We start from the raw sequence: 19,469 nt of genomic DNA on the forward strand, positions 1-19,469 counted from the left end.
ATTTTAATGATCACTTAGTGATCCTACAGGATCAGCCCATAATATAGACAATACATATAACAACATATCAGGTCCTATTATCTATGGTTGTACGAAAATATTCCCGTAGGACACAACACCCTGCCATTGCAGCACTAGCAGTTACAATCTGCTACCAAGCATTCGATAAAAAGCCATTCCCATTCTGTTCTCTGATCCAACCAACAATTAATAATAAAACCAAATGACCGGCCTCTCATCTCATAAGCAACAAAACAACTTCCATTACAAATAGATAACTACATGCTAGAGATAAAAATCACCTTTTGTAACACTGTCGTAATACAAAATGTTTTAAGAAACAGTTTATTTTCTTTAGCATAAGAAGTAACTTCACAAGAACTCACCTAGAAGAGAAGCCAATATTGGGCCACACACAGGATCTGCCAGTAAAGCTTCTTTCTCATAATATTTACTAGGAATAAAAGATCAGAGGCCAGTTAAAAAAAAATATCATTCAGCCCATTTTAGACATCTGCTTTATAATTAGATCATTTCCTAAACTGTATCAATAACATTGACTAGATCTGCATGGAGCATAAAAGGAGCCTAGAACAACCAATTCAATAGACCCACACTCCAGACTTCTATATTTAACAAGACGACCACCACTCCTCCTTTGGATCCATATTCTGCCCTTGATCAGCTGTGTAATCTCAGACAAGTCACTTCCCCTCAGAATGCTCATTCTGCCTCATCTATTCTTGAACCGAGCTCTTGAGAGGCAGGAGCTTGCCTTTTGCTAAATGTGTTTACCCAGTATATTTGATTTGGGGCTCTGGGCGCTAACACAATGTAGAGACAAACAATAACTCTGTGCAAGCAATTTTGTCAGTTTTCCACAGAGACCAAGAGATCCACACATTCTTAAACATCTCTTCCATCTGTGAGGAATAATCTTGAAACACTGTCAAGAACAATGAACTGCTACAAATAGTAGCTCTTGCAATGACCCCAAAGCCTTCCCATCGCAGCAGGCAAAGCTGACTTATAAAACCACACAGCCAAAAAACCAAAACATCCAAGTTTCTTGAATTGCCATTATCCTCCGCTGTCTCTTCCACTAGATGGGGCTCAAACTTCTCTTCCTCAAGAACAGAAGAGCTGAAGGACTTAAACACGGAGCATTTGGGCAGTAATGTCACAAAAATGCATAAGAACAAGCCTTATGAAGAGTTTCATTTTATTCCCTAAGTCAGGTTCTCAAAATCACACACCTGCAATTAAGGACCCGATCCTAACTCACTTGAATGGATGGAGAAGGCAGCAAGGTGAACATCTACAATAACCAGTAACGGAACAATTGAGACCAAACTCTCTTGATATGTGTCTGGATGAATTATGCGGAAAAAAAAAGATTTAAAAATCCTTTTATCAACAGACATTGCATTGATACATGGGACTAAAATGCTTTCATTAACTATGTCTCTGGGACACAGCCAACCCTCCCATCGTCTCTTCTTCACACAGCTCTTAGAACAAAGTGGCACTAGATATCCCAGAGCAACAGTTTTCTTTGAACAGCACAAAGATCTTTCTTCCATTCTCTTTCTTTTTAGTGGCAAGATAGATCATGAAAATAAAGCTGATGACAAAGAAAACAGTAACGCAAACTTGGAAAATACTGTGAAAGTAAGTTCCTCTGCCCTAGTTCTCCTCCTTGTTCACACCCGTGGGCTTCAGAGAGTCAAGAACGTGTCCCCCCAGTGTGGAATTACAAGAGCACTACTGCAAAGAAATCACTGTAGCAGTGGGTACAGACGCAACTTTCTGGGACCTCATCAAGCTTTAGAGTTCCTGCCTTTCTCTTCTTATGGGAAATTGTCCCCAGTGTGCCCCATAATTCTTCTTTATCAGTTATGAGAGGGTAGGAAGGGTAAGAGTTAAGAACCACCTCTTAGGAAACCAAAGCTAATGCTGGACAGTAGGAAGCAATGATGGAGTAGAGAGGATTTGCCTTTTCCTCTTAAAGAGTCCCTGTGGATTACATCCATAAAGCATTGATGTTCTTCTCTGGTTTTGCAAGGGAAGATTCACTTTACACAAAGCTTGACTTTTCTAAAAGGGAAACATGATTCAAAGAACCTGTTTTCACAGCCCTAAGGTTTTATGTCAATAGCAACTCCTGTTCTAAACTCATTTCCCCTTCTTTCATCTACAAAGGGCATTTTCTTCCCTGACATCCTAAAGTTCCAAAGGATTATTTTCAACTAATATAAGTGAATTAAGCACTCCTGACCTATTAGAAGACATTTCTATTCCACTGAGGTCTAGGCCCTGTTAGAATTTGGGCACCTAATATACTTCAAGTTAGTTTTTTATCTGATTTCTGGAAAGCTGTATGGCTGTTAACATTTTTTGTGAGTCTGAAACACTGTCAACAATTCAAAACACATTTTTTTCTAAATGCCTGTGCAACTGGTTTTCTTCTTACCAGAAGTCTGCACCACAGAAGTTTGCAGAAGATTTTTGATGAAATGCCTTGTTACAGATCAGTCCAACAAGTGCCCGTGCTTCTGATTCTTTCCTTACCTGCAGTTATCAACAATATACTGCACAATCTTGTCGAGCACTTTCTCAATCAATGCCGTCCGAACCCATATATGTTTGATGGCCTGAGGTGTCAGGACAGGTGCTTTGCTTGTGGTTGATCCCTGTCTCTTAAGGGGTTCCTGCCCATTTGGCTGATTTTTCCTGCAAAAGGAGACAGAATAAAAGTAGTCAGAATTCAGACTTTTCTCACAGAAAGCTCTCCAATGAAAGGCTGGGTGGAGAGGGGTTGGAAGACACAGCCCCTATCTGACATGCCTATCTCTATACTAGCTGTCTACATTACTGTGTTAGTCCTCACTACCACTGGGGTGTGGAGTTTTAGTCAGTCCATCATCGGGGATTTTCTGAAAATCATGGCTCTAATGATTCAGGATGCCTCAGTCCCGAGTTATGAATAGAAGTCTGTAAAGATTATCTAATTCACAGACAGATGCTAAACAAGCTCTAAAAAAAGCTATAGGCCTATATATAAACAGGCCTATATTATGTATCTTGGGCTGGGCTAGGTAGTCACCTACCAAAAATACCTTTTCTGCTTCTGGAGCTTTAGGAAAAGACCAACATTTGAGCTCCTCCAAAAATCCCACATACTAGGCTGAAATGAATAGGTTGTAAATCCATTGCAGACCATACACCCCAAAAGAATGAAAAAAACAACAAAATGCAAAGTTTAGCAGAAAATAAATAGCACCTGATGAACATAAGTCTGCTTCTTATCAAACCAAGCTTCACACCTAGTTTGGAAAGCCACAGAGAGGATGGTAACAAGAAGATTCTTGTCTCCTAGCTTTGCCTGGTACCTCCAGGATGAAGGTAGCCACAACCCCAAGGAGACACACAGCTGTTTCAGCAAGGGATATTCCCACTGAGACCAGAAGGATTTGAGATAACACAAGCAGAGCTCTTCCAGGGACCTCTTGCCATACCATCATCAGGCAATCCTTGGGCACAGGCCCATCTCTTCACTCTCTCTGTAAAGCACCATATATAGCTATAGCACAGTCTGTGCTAGCGCCTTGCCAGTGAGATCCTACCTCCTACCACCCACAGAATGACAACAAGACAACTAAGAGATAAGCAACATCAAACTGAGAAACTAGAACTATAGCAAATGAGCATCCAAAGCCAGCTGGGAGCTTGCTTACAGCCAAGACCCCCTGCTTGTTCCTACAGCATAAGCCAGCACAGCAACAGGTCCACCTCAGAAATGAGGAGCTTATCGCTGCCTTTTCATGGCAGGATGGCAAGCTGGCTGTACAGAGCAGAACCACTTCACAAGCGCGGCTGTCAACAAGAATGCGGGGGCTGCTCAGCACGGTGGTCTCTGAACCATGCGGGAAGCTGTCGTTCCTCTCTGTGGAGTTAACAGCTACCCAGAAAATCTACTTGACCCCAGTCCAATGAGGGACAGTGGCACACCGTGCCCCAGGCATGCTGTGGGAACGTGTTTGCTGCATGAACAGGATGGTATGTTTCCCTGTAGACCCCAGTATGCCATGTCACTGCACAGCTTCACGTGGCTGGACCTGCAATTTGCATCACGCCAGGGAGCAGTTTTGCGCCTTCTCAGCACGTGCTCTTATCCATGCCGGGTGTCCTGTCACAGTGAGCATCCACCTCTCATCCACTGAGCACTGCTGTCCAAAATACGTTTTCATACTGACAACAATTCTCCCTTCACTTCTTTGGTGGCACTGACACAAATTATCACTTGTCACTCTTGAGATAATTAATGGCCTGCACAGATTTGGAACCAGAGACCGATTTTGAAGCTGAATGTGCTGCCTACAGCTTTCCAGTTTCTAAAAAGTGATCCACAAAAAGGAAAATGGGTTTGTTCTCTCTGTTTGTCTTTCCTGCTGCCTAGCAAAGTAGCCAAAACGTGAATTTATGTTCCCTCCTCTGCTAGCTTTGCCTGTGGCATAAGACAAGGTGACAAGGTGACCACATTGCTCCATGCTGAACACCTAACATGCAGCAGCAAGTCACAATGCACAATTATATAAGGTGGTACCAGCCACACAGAGTCTCCCGGGACAGCACTGGTGGGGCACTGCCCCAAATCCTCTCCTCCTAAAACACACAATGCAACTAAGCCACGTGTCCTCAGCGTAGCAGGTGGTGAAGCTGTGCCAGCTCTGCCACAGCACGTGATGACATCTTGTAATGGGTCCATACTCCTGCATCAGGTAATAAAGTGCAGCGTCAGGAGAAAGGTGGACTATAAAGCTGAGCACTGGGAGATGTCCCTGCTTCTGCACAGTACTGTAGGTTTGCCTTGGCTCTCCATACTCTGCACAGGGTTGACAGGGGAAGACTAACGCTCTTTATCTCTTTCCCAGAAAATTTTCCCCTTAAATTAGCAGAAAGAAGGTTCAATTTTGTCCTAATGAGGAGAGAAACCCTGACATCTTCAACTAACTGCAGTAGAAAATCCATGTTCTCAAACGATCCTGTTCTTTGACAGCACTCAGGTCAGGTCCCCTTTCAGGAAAGTGTTCAATTACAAAGACTAAATACATTAGTTGGGGGCTGTTTTGAGTGAGATCTGTAATCCCTCTCCACGTTTACAGAGTCCCTAGTCCTCCACTAGGCCATAACAGAACCTCTACAAGGCAACATACACACAGTGACAATCCCAAGTCAAGAAATACATACAACGTCACTGACATCAGAGGAATTCATATGTGTTTAATTGCACCCTAAACAGGGGCTTTCTTAAGCCGCAGCCTCAGGAGCAATTAGACTGCTACTGCATTTCTGTCTCGTTTTATATGTTCAATGAAGCGAGTCCACCCCCTGCAGTATTTTCTCATAGAGTCTCTTTGCTGTGCATATTTTCTACAGCACTTAAAATCTGTGGTTGTTAATAGCTGAAAAACACACAGTGTTTCTCTAAGAGAAACCACAGAATTTAAGTTCATTTGCTCCTTTCTGTAAGAGGACACAACCAAAGGTATCTGGTGGTTAGAGTAGGGTTCATGTGGGCTCTTAACCGTGGAGGAAAGCTGGAGAATTTTAGTAGCAAGGATCCTTCTTCCCAACGCTTAAAAAACTAACATTAATAAACTCCCAGTCTGTATCAGTAGGCACACAATTTAAAAATATACCAAAAAATAAAATACGTACCTGTTAAAAACTACATAACAAAGTTGGGTAATTACAAATCTAACAAGGATAAATGCCAGAAAATTACAGTGAAATATAAGTGCTAATTTAAAGAACTGTCAATAATTGAAGAACTTCAATGCAACACATTGAAATCAAGGTCTCTTGACAAAGCCTTTCATACAGCAAGTTGATAAAGAGGCTTTCACCACTGACCACCGCTTCTTGAGCTCATCCTTCTTCCTATCACTCTTTGTATCCATCAACTTAACTATTTCTACCATAATATCTACAAATCTTCTGTTACTGGTTTGGCAAGGAGCATGCCAAAACAGCTTTTCCAGTAAGTCTGTTCTTCAGTTCCTTTTGCCACCCACATCCCTTCCCACCAACAGTCCAAACTGGTTCACCGTACCCTGACTGTGAGCATTCTCTAAAATCACCAGTTATTACTCACTTTTGTTGCTTGGTGTGGGCTGGATGCGCTGATCCACTATATACTGAGAAGCAAAACGAAACACCAAAGACCCAATTCCCAACCTGTGTCCCTTTGCCAGCTGTCAGCTTGATCAAACAAAAACATTTGCCTTATAGTTACAGACACTAAAGAGACAAAGCTTTAACAGACATGGCCAGGACAGACCCCTTGCATTTACCAAGCAGTCTCTGTATCCTCTCCATGCTGCGCACACATCGTATGAATTTTGCTGCTAAACAGACCTCAGCCTCACCTGCTTTCTACCTGCTGCTGCAGTTCCTGCACTTTCTTGCATATGTCTCCAGCTACTGCATACGTCTTGCCAACTTTGGTGAAGAGCGCAGCCACCTTGTCAGTCCGCAGGAAGCCGGCAGCCCTGCGCTTCAGCATGTGCAGGAGACACGCTTCCACAACACCTGCAAGGAAGGGAAGGAGATAAAGTTATGGGCACTGCTTTCCTTTGGTCTTCTCCTTGGTGAATGCCACCTAACACCCACTGCTCAGGTGTGGAGTCAAGAGAACAGAGGAGGGGGGGAAGAGACAGACAGACTAGATCTCAAAATCAGATGATGCAAGCGTGTGTCTAACCTGCAACAATAAGCACCTTCTAAGTTACAGAGAACACTGGTACATAAATAAACCAAGGACTGAAATATCTCCCAGTACTTTCAGCCCATTTTATGTGTGTGATTCTACTGAAAATGAAGCCAAAGGCAAAACCTCTTCTCAACTCCTCGTGGCAGATCCAGGTCTCCCAACTCATGATATAACAAGTTAGAAATCTGCTTTTACTGATGATCTCTGTTTTGAGCAGAGGCTCCTATTTATCTTTGTGAGTTGCTGTATCCATTTCTCCCACTCGTATTTGTCTATATGGTCTGGTGTTTGCAATGAAAAGGACTAATTGGAGGTCGTACTTTCCTGTTATTTGCTGCTCATTTTTAAAATTGTTGCAGAAATTTTAGCACTGGCCTGTGAAGAATGATACTGGCAAGAAGGCACCTCAGGCAAGTCATACAGAGTTCAGGTTTCAACCCGAACTGATCTCCAAACGCAGAACGTGCGAAATTGCTGTATTTAAGCAACTACTGGCATGCAGTCGATGGCTGCGTATCGTTTAATCTATCTAGTGACCCCACAGCTTTCATTGCTACAGGATCTTGATTTGCAGAAGCAGGGTAGAACAAATCATCCTTTTATTTCTGATTATTAAAATATTAACTCTTCATTACTTCAAAGCTTTCACTATGCCACCTCTCACTGGAAACAGAATCATAGAATGGTTTGGGTTGGAAGGGACCTTAAAGATCATCTCTTTCCACACCCCGCCCTGGGCAGGGACACCCCCACCAGCCCAGGTTGCTCCAAGCCCCGTCCAACCTGGCCTTGAACCCCTCCAGGGATGGGGCAGCCACAGCTTCTCTGGGCAACCTGGGCCAGGGGCTCACCACCCTCACAGCAAAGAATTTCAGACGTCACTTGGTTAGGAGCTGGAGAACAAAGTGACAGACCTAAGGAAAAGACAGCATCACCTTTGACGGACACAAAGTCACCCTGCAGTCACACGTACTGAAGATGAACCAGTTGTTAAGACACTTGCTGGACTAAAATCAGCGGGGCTACTGGAAAGCAAATAGGAAAGTGAACAATTATGCTAGGGAAGATAAACCCCTCCCAAAGCACTGGAGGGATACAAGACAAAAAAGCCATAACATCTGGTAAGATAGGCTCACGTTCCAGCAGAGCCCATCATCTAGCTTTGGACAGAAAGATTAGAAGACCTATGAACTGAGAAGAAAACATAATACTGCTACAGCTTGCGAGGGAATAGAGATGCAGCCAGACCTACAACTACAACAGATCCACCTGTGAGGTTCGTTTTGCAAACCTGACTGTAACATGCTCTGATGGTCAGCAGTAAAAGACTGCATTGCACTATTTCAGCCTTGCAAGACTGTGTATGAGAAATCTAACCAGCTCTCATTTAAACTGCTGCAGGAAAAAGAAACAATACAAATAAAAAAAAAACAAAATAAAACCCAGGCCTTCCCTGTCTATCAGCGTTTAAATTGAGACTGCAGATGACTCATCTAGTCAAGACTGTCCATAAAAAGGTATGAAGAAGAACAGACCAGTTCACTCATAGGGAGGGGAAAAACCCCAACTTTATCTGCAAGGTGTGCACTCCAGTTCTTACGGAAGGGCTTGAGTTCAGCATCTGAGCGGTGCTCTCCTGTGTTTAATGACAGCAGGCAGTCCTGCGGTAAATTGCAGTTAGAATTGCCACATTAGATTTTCGTTACGAGTAACAAATGGTACTCCATCTGCTCTGATACACACTGCAACTCTCCCAAGGTTCAGCAGCTAATTTTGAAAGAAGACAGTATTTTGTTGTGCTTTAAGCCCAATACGCGTCAAGTGCTGAGAATTTCTTGAGGACCCCCCCTCCTTATTGTATTCAATGGCCTCCAAATCCCATAATACCTGAAAGTTTGCATTTAAAAAAGACCTGTCCTCACTGAAAACTAACCCAAGTCCCAGGCAAGACTGAATGGCATGCAGAAACTCCTCCTGCGTCTGGCTAGCCTAGAAGCTATGGCAGTCGGGGCATTACGGGATGTGTCTGTACTGAACGGTGTTAGTAAAAACGTCCCCTTCATCTCCAGTACCGCTATCCTATTGTCTTTGCTATGCAAGACTGAAGAATGACCTGCTGAATGAATAAAAAAATTAAGAGAAGCATTTACGAGGTATTAATAACTTCACCTTATCACACTGGAAAAAAGAAAACTCTAATTGGCTTCCTGCTATCGCTCCCTACACAAGTTAACCTAATGTGTGTTCAGAAAGCACAACCATTTGCTCTTAGAGTGCAGAAAACAGCACTAGAAAAACAAATTGGAAATGCACTATGGGACAACCACACCACTATTTTGCTTTCAACTGTGAAGGCAGACACGTTTTTAAGCTAAGTAACACCGGATAACATCCGACAGAAGATAAAATTTCCATGGTAAGCCCTAACTTCCCTATGTGACAGCAAGGGGAACTAAATACTGATGGCTTAGGGATTTGGGACTGTTCATTTTTAACAGTTTTTATCGAGATGCAACTAACCTGATTTAGCAAAGTCAAGTCCTCTAATTGTATACCCTGAATTCATTATCTGTAAAATAGAGAAGTCAACATTCTCTCTTTTCCTCCTTCCTAGTCCTAAGTTTATTTAGACAGCCAATTCTTCAGAATAAATTTTATATATTTCCTTATTGCACAACCAATATGAAAACCGCCGCAACTAAAATTCCAATTTCATCTTAAAATGAAACAAGAAACATGTACTATCTTAACAGCATCTCCTCAAGCTGTCTCATCTGAAACATGTCACGCAAATGCTGTTGGCAAGCATGCCAGATCGTGATGCACTGTGCTGTGACCAGCTTCTTCCAACACTTGAAAAACAGGGACAATTCAAATAAACACAGGAAAACCCTACACACACAGAGCCATCCTCCAATAAATGAGTAACTCAGGAGATTGGCAAGCCCTGTGGAAAGCAGTACAGCTGGTGAAATGAAATAGCATGTCTCATGCACTTACTGATAATGAAGGACTTGTTTTTTTCTTTTGTTGCTGGGTTTTCTTCTTTTTTTTTTTTTTAATAAATAAGAGCATTTGAGCATTCACAGCATTCATTTGATGCCTTCAGCATAATTGCTCGTGCTATACAAATCCACACCCTCTTCTGTTTCCAGGGCAAATGGACAAAGGTGCTGTTGTGTTAGAAAGCGGACAAAAGTAATACTGGCCTATCCATGCTATTTCCACGTTGCTGTAACCCAAATAAAACTTTGCTGAATGGTACAACAAGGTATTCATACACTTTTACACCCACTCTCTCTCTGAAAAAAACAGTGTGATTCACCTTTCTTTGTGATCCCTTATTTAATTGCTTATTACCTTCCAGTTTCACTTTAAACAGGACTGACAAACTGCTGTTCGGATAGATAAATAGAGTATCCTAAATTTAAAAAAAATGGTTATTACTTTCTGTATTAGACTAAAGTCCCATTGCATCAAGCACTGTACAAACACATACTGAGAGACAGTTGAACATACATAGGTAAAACTGATAAAAAGCATAAGAAAATATGTATAAATTTATCCCACTTTTTGCAATGAGAGAACAGCATTCTTGAATAGTTAAAAGGCTTATAATCAGGAACTGAGGAGCAAGGCACTTATCAGCATTTTATCTGTAAGTAGATTTACCTGGAAGCAGAGAAAAGAGGTTATTCAGCCTTGTCCCCTTGTGAGATGGACAGTAAGTCGGTGTGTTTCTCTTCTCCATCACATCCCCAAGAAAACAGCAATAACCCCCCCATGATTAGGGCTTTGTTGCAGCTGGCCCTGGGCTATACTGGAATAACTGTTCCAGCATTTCTTATTGCTGTTTGCCAAGAGGGTCTTGCCTGGGCTGAACCCAGAGGAGTCCTAGCCCAGAAGAAGCAAAAACGAGACTCACTGAGATACCGTAGGGCAACAATAGAACATGCTGACGGTCTCAGCTTCTCCATACTCCTCTTCTCTTAAGATACGAGCCTGATTGCAGCAACCAAGGCTACCCAGCAGCAAGTCTGACACTGCTTCCCACACTGGTGTACTTCCCAACCAGAACTACTGCCTCAGAAGCCAACCACCCCCTTGCTTTTTCAACCCATATTATGCACAAAAGCCTAAGCACAGCACTATTCCCTGAAAGGAGGACCAGGACACACAGGCACATCCCTACTTGACCCCTCTCAGCTATCGCCTTATACCAGGAACCACCTGCCGCAGTCAAAGGACATCCGTAGGTGGCAAAGGCAACGCCTGTGGGCTTACATGAGTGGGAGCCCAGTGCCAATAACACCCCCGCGAGCAAGGCCATTTCTGCTTAAAGGAAGAGGGAGCATCTGTGCATCTCAGACAGCAGCAGCAGCGGGGGCGAGCACTGTTCGGTCGCCCATGGGGTTTTGCAAGGCCAGGTCAAGCGGCATGGGAAGAACAAAGAGCGATGACAGCATGGTGATGTTCTTCACGTCACAGTCATAGATCCTGTCTAGCAACCACCACAACAACTCCTAACCCAGCTGCTGTTTTGCTCTGTCTTTCAATTAGAAATAAAGAAAAAGAAAAAAGTAAAGCAGCTTTCCGGATGCCTGAAGCAATGCAGCAATAATTGGTTCCAAATCTTAAATGAAGCAACCTGCCTTTAAAAATAACTGCAAAGAAGTGCATCGCTGTTGCTTAGGAAACAGGCTCTCTTCCCACCTTCACTGTTGTGGGTTTTTTTTTTTCTTTCTTTAAAACAATAAAATATTAATGAAACAAATTTAGTGAAAAGCACAGCAGGCACAGCTTTAATTATTAATAAATGTTGCAGCCGCCATGGAGGGCAATTTCCACAGTGACTGTCCCTAAAGCCCCAATATTTAATTATTCCATTGTGACATTTCTCATCACAAGGACTTGGCGTAACATTAGTCCCCAACTGACTGTAATACACGTGTAGCGGTTATTTGCAGGGGAGAGACACTGGAATTAGCTGCTGGATTGCCTCAGAACGTATGCTTCACGGGGCAAGAGATCAATGCACCGTGTCCAGTTCTATGTGCAAGGCACCCGCAGATCTGGGCTCAGGTTACAGTCCCAGCCTGTGCCACCTCCAAATCATTTCATCCTCCTCTGCATCACCCACAGGCTCAGGCTAACAGTACTGCCTGTCTCCAACTTTTCTCTCCAGGCTCCTTTATGCAAGGAATTATTCAGGTAACTGACTTTACATTCACATCTGACCTAACCTGTATTAGCTTTCAAACACACGGTGGCTTTAATCCAGTTAAACTACGAAGCATTCAAGAAGGGCAGTACATCTTGGAGCGCAGATGCCCTCCTGTTCCAACCCAGGGGACCGTACAGATGTCACTGCTGTAGCATATGACAGCAGGAAGGCACCCCTCCAGCACAGGAGCTTCACAGCGCATTAGCTAAGGAGGTCGGCTACCTGGAGGAGTCAAGGAAGGCTTTTTGCTGACCATGTGTCCAAAGGCGGACACCGATCTCATTGCACCTTCTCAACAGGACCCACAGCCAGGTTCTGCTGCACGTGCATACATGGCCAAGCTCAGGCAAACAGGAAACTTTAACTCATCCTGAACAAACTTGCAGAAGAATCACCTCAAGTTGCAGTATTTTTTAAAAAACATGAGGACCTTGACAGTGGTGCTGTAATGGCTTTACAGAGAGAAAATACAAGGTATTTGAGGACATCTCCTTAGCTCCGCTTTCCTTTTCTCTTTTTGTTTCTCTTCTGTTTTAAACCAACCACAAAAATTAGATTTCTGTTCTCTAAGCATTGGATTGGAACAGTAAAAGTACACTTTTTACAGTGAAATAAAACAGCTTTTACAATCTCTTCTTCCTGAAAACCTCTACATCTCCCCAGGAAAGTCCTTTCCTGTGCAGGAAGACCTCCCCCAGTCCAGTCCAGGCTCTGCAGTCAGGCTGCTTACGCTTCTTGCATTCTGGTAATCTGCAAGGGAATTAGCATTGTTTCTTGGCCAGCTCTTGGATTTAAATCAATTCTCCATGGCAGGCTCTCGGCATTCATCTTGTAGGCTTGTGGGAATAGGTGAAAACAAATGGAACTAACTCATTTACTCTGAATACAATATACCCCGTTCCTGTTGTTCTGCTGGATGGTGTGAGAAACGATAAGAAATCTTAACTGAACACACGAAAGGGTATGGTCTGCACAGACACTCCCCTTCCCCATTTCCACAGAGCATCAGCATACATTTTCAATCAGTTGAAATCAATATAAATTACGTATTACGATTACGCTCAGAGACACACGAAAAATCCAACCAGCATGCAATGGAGATAACATGAAGAATACATGGTAGAGCTGGAGGGTGGGAAAAAATAACCTTGACAGAAAACTATTTTGGGGGAAGAGAGCTGGAGAGTTCGGTAAATCAGCTTCTGCAAACCCATTTTTCTTTATTTTTAAGAAACCAAAACCAGGTAATCCCCCTGGAGTTGCAAACTGGAGAACGCGGAGCTCAGATTGCTGCCTAAAAAGAAGGCACACAATGCATTTTAGGGGTTATAGTTAGAAGAACCTTTGGGACAGGAAAATGAAGTTATTTACCTATTTTAAAGAAAATGAGCCATTTTTCCCTTTTTGGAATCTGACACTCTAAAAAGACATAAAAAGAGATGAAGATTTAGCTGTTTCTGGAGGAACTGCTAACATCAGGAAGCCACCAACAGGCAGTTTTATGTACAAGCAGGGAGTTTGTACCACACACACACAAGCTTTGGGCAATTATATGTATGCATGCACATGGGTAAATAACTCCTGTAAGCTTTCTGAGCATAGCACAATGTGATCCTCAGCCTGCCTACTGTCACTGTACTTACAACAATAAATACATACAAAAACTGACTACAAAAAATGCTGATATTCATTATGTATAGATTGGAAGAGCAGCACTGCACTTGCAATAAATCAACACAGCTCAGGTAATTCCCCTGTAATGTTCAGCTGACAGCAGCCATCGAAAAATTCATTAACTACAGCCAGTTTTGAGGAACATCCCCTGCAGTATCCACTGCTGAATTTAATTAAGTGCAGATATGTTATTGATTTGCAGTCCAAATAATCACGGTCCCCAACAAGCTTTGGAAAATGTCACTTTTTTATTACTTCAACAAAGCTACTACTTGCAAGGTCAGGTGAACAAGTTCAGTTTTCTCCTTTTTTGCCTTTATGAAAATCTTGACGTGACTTAATGGAGTGTGAAATAAGAGAGCTCCAGGGATGGGGCTGGGAGGGCGGTAAGCACAGAAAAGAAGGCCTGTGGAAGGATTATTTATGGGTTTTATTTAGTGGATGAAATTTTCCTTAGACAGGAAGAAATACCCCTGGTAAATACCTTGTTTTCATGGAAACTGTGCACAGGGAATTGAATTCATGAGGCTGAAGAAAATAAGAACAAGTGAAAGGAGGAAGATGATAAAGAAGCAATCAGATGCTCACAATCTCCAGCTGCTGTTGCTTCACCTAGCTAATCACAGATCTGCCCAGTTTGAAACCAATTTTATTATCAAGTTATAGCATGCCATGTCATTACGAAATGCACGCTGTGTAGATGAGACACCCAGCTGTACCCGCATGCTAGCTAAGAAGAAAATGACTGCAGAGGAGATATCCAAATTTGTTCCTTTGTCCAAAGGGTACTGCTTTGTGCATTTTATGGAAGAGGGAAAAACTGAATATCAAGCATGCATTGAAGTCTCAATCCCCATTTGACACTCTGTCTTCAAATGCCAAGGATCATATACTCCAGATATAGTTGTGCTGCAAATAAGGGACTTCATGTGACAAATCCAAGTACGCTCATGGGACACTAGGCAAGGATCATGAGAGTGCTACAGCCAAGCTCTCACTCCCATCCACCTCACCTGACCTGTGATACATCATTCATCAAGCCCAAGCATGCAGCAGCCACTGCAGCCAAGAGGATCCCCTCGCCTGTCAGAACAAAAAGCACTAAAAACCAAAAGTGGTCCTCAGACCTCTGGTGCTGTGATTTAAATATCATAGTATGGGGTATGAATGATATCTGTGATCACTTCTTAATTTTCTGCAATATGAACACCTTTAAAGTATCTATTACTTTTACTCATGTTTGTTAAAGCACTAATGTAGGAAATCACTTGGAATCCATGCAAAAGAAAATACCAAGGTGACAGGTGCTAGTAGAACACCAAGCATTTTTATTTTACGACTGCACAAAGAGACATTATCCGTGATCAGGACTGCACAAAACTAGGTCCTGTGCAGCTGCCTAGGGGGAGACAGTCTCTGCCTCGAAGAGTCCATCAGTAAAACTGCACTTGATGACTACCAGAAAAAACACCTTTCCATTTCACTCTTGAAGGTTTCACATGAAGAGAGGTTCACTGTTAAAGAAATGTTGAAAACACACTAAAAATAATGATTTAATTTGAAAATTCTACTTATAGTGAACTGGATGGTTTAATCCGTATCAGTAGAAAGCACCTTTTCCCCCTGGAGGCCAGGTAAAACCAGCAGTTACTGGGAACTGAACAGCCAAGGCTATGTGGTTTAATGGTTAAGCTGACCTGGGCTCAAGATACTTGTGTTTTCTCTGTCACACAGACACCATACTTTCAATAAATCCCTGGCACAAAAAATTCTAAATGGACAATCCTCAGTTCTAAAGATAGCTCTGGCTGGAAAACATCAGGGCTGGAAGTTGGTGACTGCTCCTCTTTAAAATCTTGACCATTAAGCTTCAAGGATTTCAATAACCTTCAGAAAATAGAGGCGTTTCCATTAAACACTATTAAGGGTAAATCAAAATTACTGAGGTTTCTCTAAATAATTCAATATGATCCAACTTGATGGCCCAGGACTGAAGTAAAATGTTTAGCAGAGTGGTCTAAAAAGCAGGAGAAATTATATTTCACTGCTCAAACCGAAACCACGTGCTGTTCAAAAATGGTTTGATTTCACATCAGAGCCAATATTCACTCTCTTCGGTTTTTTTTTCCCCTCTCCTCTATAGCACACCACTTATTACTTTAAAGCAGTCATCTTTGGAGCACAATCAAAAACGCTTTAAATTTGTGTGAAAAAATATTTGCCTCCCTCCAATTATGATCATCTGCTATTCTCTTCGGGCTAACATGTTTATGAAGTGAGGTAGAATCTCTAGAAACTATTTTATAAGCATTATTCATCACTGAAAATGTTCCATTTGTTTTCCAAATAGGAGCAGTAATACAGGGAGGTATTTTATGACACACCTGCATTTCCATAGCAGATTTTAACTACATTTTAAAATTTTTAACTACATTTTAACTACATTTTTAAAAATATCAATGCCAAGGGTAGAAAGCCAGAAAAACTAAATTAATAAATTGTCTAGTTGGACAATGGTTTAAATAACATCTATTTCTACATAAGTCACATTTCTGTGAGCTAAGGAAAAAAGATAGAGAAGAAAGTGAATTCTTATTTTTTTTGTCAAACCTAGGAGCACTGGACTATTTAGAAGCCTCAAGGGAATCACCTAACACCCCCAAAGCATAAAGCATCTCTTCCTAATGGGGCTGATTTTCAGAGGAACTGGAAGGCTGTAACTCCACCTGAAACTGGTGGGAATAGCTTATTGTGTGGACACTCAGACACTCCAAAAATGAGGTCCAGACTAGCTCCAAGTCAATCTGTTCATCTGTTAACACTTTGTTGCTATACTTTAAATAGGAGGCAGAGAAAGGGCTTCTATCAGGAACTTATTTCTCACCTTAAAAACAAACAAAGAAGAGTTCCCCACACTGCTGCCTTCCATGATTTTACTGCAAGCCTGTGGATATCTGATATTCTTCTGAATGCTTTACCATCTTGAAGCATGCCACTGGATATGAATCTCTGGATAAGAAATGTATTTCCTATTCCTCAGTTGGTTTTATTTTCCTGTCATGAACTTTAATCCAGTCTTGTAATTTAGGGCCATGAAGGAAAAGATTTCTGACTCATGATTTTTCATTGCTCGGGGCTGGCAATCATGACGTTTGGTGATTCTGATAATCGCTTGGATTTCAGGTCCTGAACGAGAAAAAACAGAACACAAGCTCCAGCATCATGCAGTCATTGGTTCCTAATTAGATCTTTTCTTTCAAACACAATTAACTTTGTGCAAAATGGGATAACAAGTCATCATAAGACCAATGAAGAAAACAGTCCCACAACTAACCACATTTTTTGTGGCTAACCCTTATGTATGTTAGCAGCTGAGATTCCTACCGAGCACTACCAGCACCTCCTGAACTCAGACACGCTATCCCTTCCTGACATACCCCATATATCTGGGCTTGGGGAGTGACCAGCTGCAGTCATGTTCAAAGGTTTCCTGGTTTTCCACTGCCAGCTTTGACAGAGATGTATCCATGGTTTCAGGTGAAACTATTTGATTGTATTCCAACAAACCCTGAAACTTAAAATCTTAACTGATCTCAGACTAAGCATGTGGCTGCAGAAAATCCAGCCACACAATTGCTTTCCTATTGTCTACCACCTCCAAAATGAATGGAGTACTCATCTGCATTAGGAAGCTGTGACGACACCTAATTAAAACTGGGAAGTAACTGTTAAATTGTTCAGTCGAATCTTAATAAGCGTTTTGCAGATTAACTGCAATCTCGTGTTACATCCTGAATTGGTTCTAAAATGTTAACGGGACCCAAGACCCACTCAGTTTCCTGGAATTTGCTAGTCCTTTCGCTATGAACAGATACTGACGGATACAGAGCTATTCCAACTAACATTTCCCTCAACTTATTTTCCAAGAAGGAAGCATTTCACGCTGATGATTATCCAAGCCTAGGTGCCCCACGGCTCTGTGAAAGGAAACTGCAATGGATGGATATGGGGCCTCCACATTAAGTCTTCTCTGGAGTGCGGAATTAAAGCCTAAAGCACAGTCGCTTCAAAAGCACTTGTGTGTGATAGTTTTCCTCCACTTTGCTTCTGAGAACAATAAATGCTTGTGCAATCCTGCTGTACGCAGACACTTTAGGAGCTTGAAAGCAAGAGCACACAACACGAGATACACCCCAACAAGGCAACCAGGGCATAAACAGTTCAATGATACTTACTGTACCAGGTCAGCAACTCTTTGAATGAGATTTAAACCTCACACGCTCTTTAAAAAGTCTCAGATAGAAATGACAGGTCTTTCAGTCTCACTTCCTCAAAACTACCACACAGGCTAATATTGCTGGCATCAAGTCCACGGAGTATGCGTGTACCCTGACGGTAACACTGGCAGAACTGCATGTAATATGCACACATGTTAAAACAGACAAGAAAGACTGTCCATACTGCTCTGCCTGAAGAGGAATACAAATACCAGCTCAGGAATATTTCACAGAAGCAGCCATTTTCATGCTGCCTGGTATCCAGCTCTGAAGTATCGCAACCTGTCCCAAGCCAAGATCATATTCTAAAGTCTCACTGCACCGAAGGAAATGCAAGGAAGCTGAAGGAGCTACTTCACAGCTTAGAGAAGCGTATGACAGAAACTGTACTGAGAAGTAGTATGGTAATACCTACCTACCACCTGGCCCATCATGCCTACGGACCCGAAAGGCACCCACAAAGGAGCGGATGCACCCTGCAGAGTCAGCCAGATGCACACGTACAGTCAGCCCAGGGACCGCCTCACCCACCTGTCTCCTCACTCACCCACCCCGACTACCATGTCCAGCAACCACCAACGGTTTCGCAAGAAGCTGCTTCCAGAGAAGACTGGGCTAGTAGTTGGGCAAGTCAGCACTGGGTTCATGTTCAGGCAAGTGTCTCTCTACTTGGGGATGGGGGATATCACCTGAGAGGGCTCAGGTCATCACTTCAAGGACGGCTTGCTAATGTGAATTCGTTATATCACCAGCTCCAGCGCAGTGATCACATCCTTCTTTTGTTTGAAGAACTAACTGCATGCGTGACTAAACGTAGTCACGGATCATGTATAAACACCTTCATTTAATATTCAGATCCAGCTCTGCAGTCAAACCATATTACCTTTCCCAATGCATTATTGGACAGATCATGACATGGATTTTGTTTTTCTTTTTTTAGATCTGTGATATTTAAACACAGCATTACCCAGAAAAAACCAGTAATTTTCATCAGTTAATAAGAAAAGGAAAGCAATATGCATAATGGAAATGGAAACAACAAAACCTGAGGTTAATGCAGCTCGATCAAGGGGCCAGGCTCGTCTCTAGGCTGAGCAAGGCAAGCTCCCCAGTCCCCACTCACAGGAGAGGCTCTCTGCTCCTCGCCTCTGCACATCGAGGCTGGAATGGACCAGCACATGAAATCACAGGTTCTGCAGCGAGTATTCTCAACAAATCTATCCAGTTAGACCGGTAACTTAACACTCAGAAATGGCAAATTAACTGCTTGAGTTTTAGAGGGGAAGAATGTTTCTGGTCTGTAAGTCTGGTCTCGATAAAAGACAGCTTTAGAACAGATTCAGAAGGCAAAGATAATTAAATTACACTTAGGTAAGGAAAAAAAAAGACTTCCAAATGCCTCTGAAGTGAAGGACTCTAACCTATACTGGGGATAAATCAAATTATACTAATAATTGGAAATAGGAAGAAACAGCACATGTATCTGAAGTATACCAAAAAAGATACCCAAAGTATCAAG

The 19,469-nt window shown here is 42.4% G+C and overlaps 1 protein-coding gene across 9 annotated transcripts in view; it reads right to left on the reverse strand.

Annotated features, from left to right (window-relative positions):
• SGSM2 (small G protein signaling modulator 2) overlaps positions 1-19,469 on the reverse strand; it is a 61,357-nt gene that overhangs the window by 26,926 nt on the left and 14,962 nt on the right. For 8 of the 9 annotated variants that reach the window (XR_008467787.1, XR_008467786.1, XM_054209621.1 and 5 more), the window contains exons 3-5: positions 6,432-6,594; positions 2,572-2,733; positions 387-454 (exon numbers count right to left, since the gene is read on the reverse strand). Coding sequence is in view for 7 of the 9 variants with exons in the window: in XM_054209621.1 (XP_054065596.1) it covers positions 387-454; positions 2,572-2,733; positions 6,432-6,594 (393 nt within the window). In the remaining 2 variants the exon portion in view is untranslated. Of the gene's footprint in view, positions 1-386; positions 455-2,571; positions 2,734-6,431; positions 6,595-16,557; positions 16,860-19,469 lie in introns of all 9 variants that reach the window. The other variant, XM_054209622.1, reaches the window with a different exon arrangement.

This window comes from Rissa tridactyla, chromosome 7, assembly GCF_028500815.1.
Source record: "Rissa tridactyla isolate bRisTri1 chromosome 7, bRisTri1.patW.cur.20221130, whole genome shotgun sequence".
Classification (NCBI taxonomy): Eukaryota; Metazoa; Chordata; class Aves; order Charadriiformes; family Laridae; genus Rissa; species Rissa tridactyla.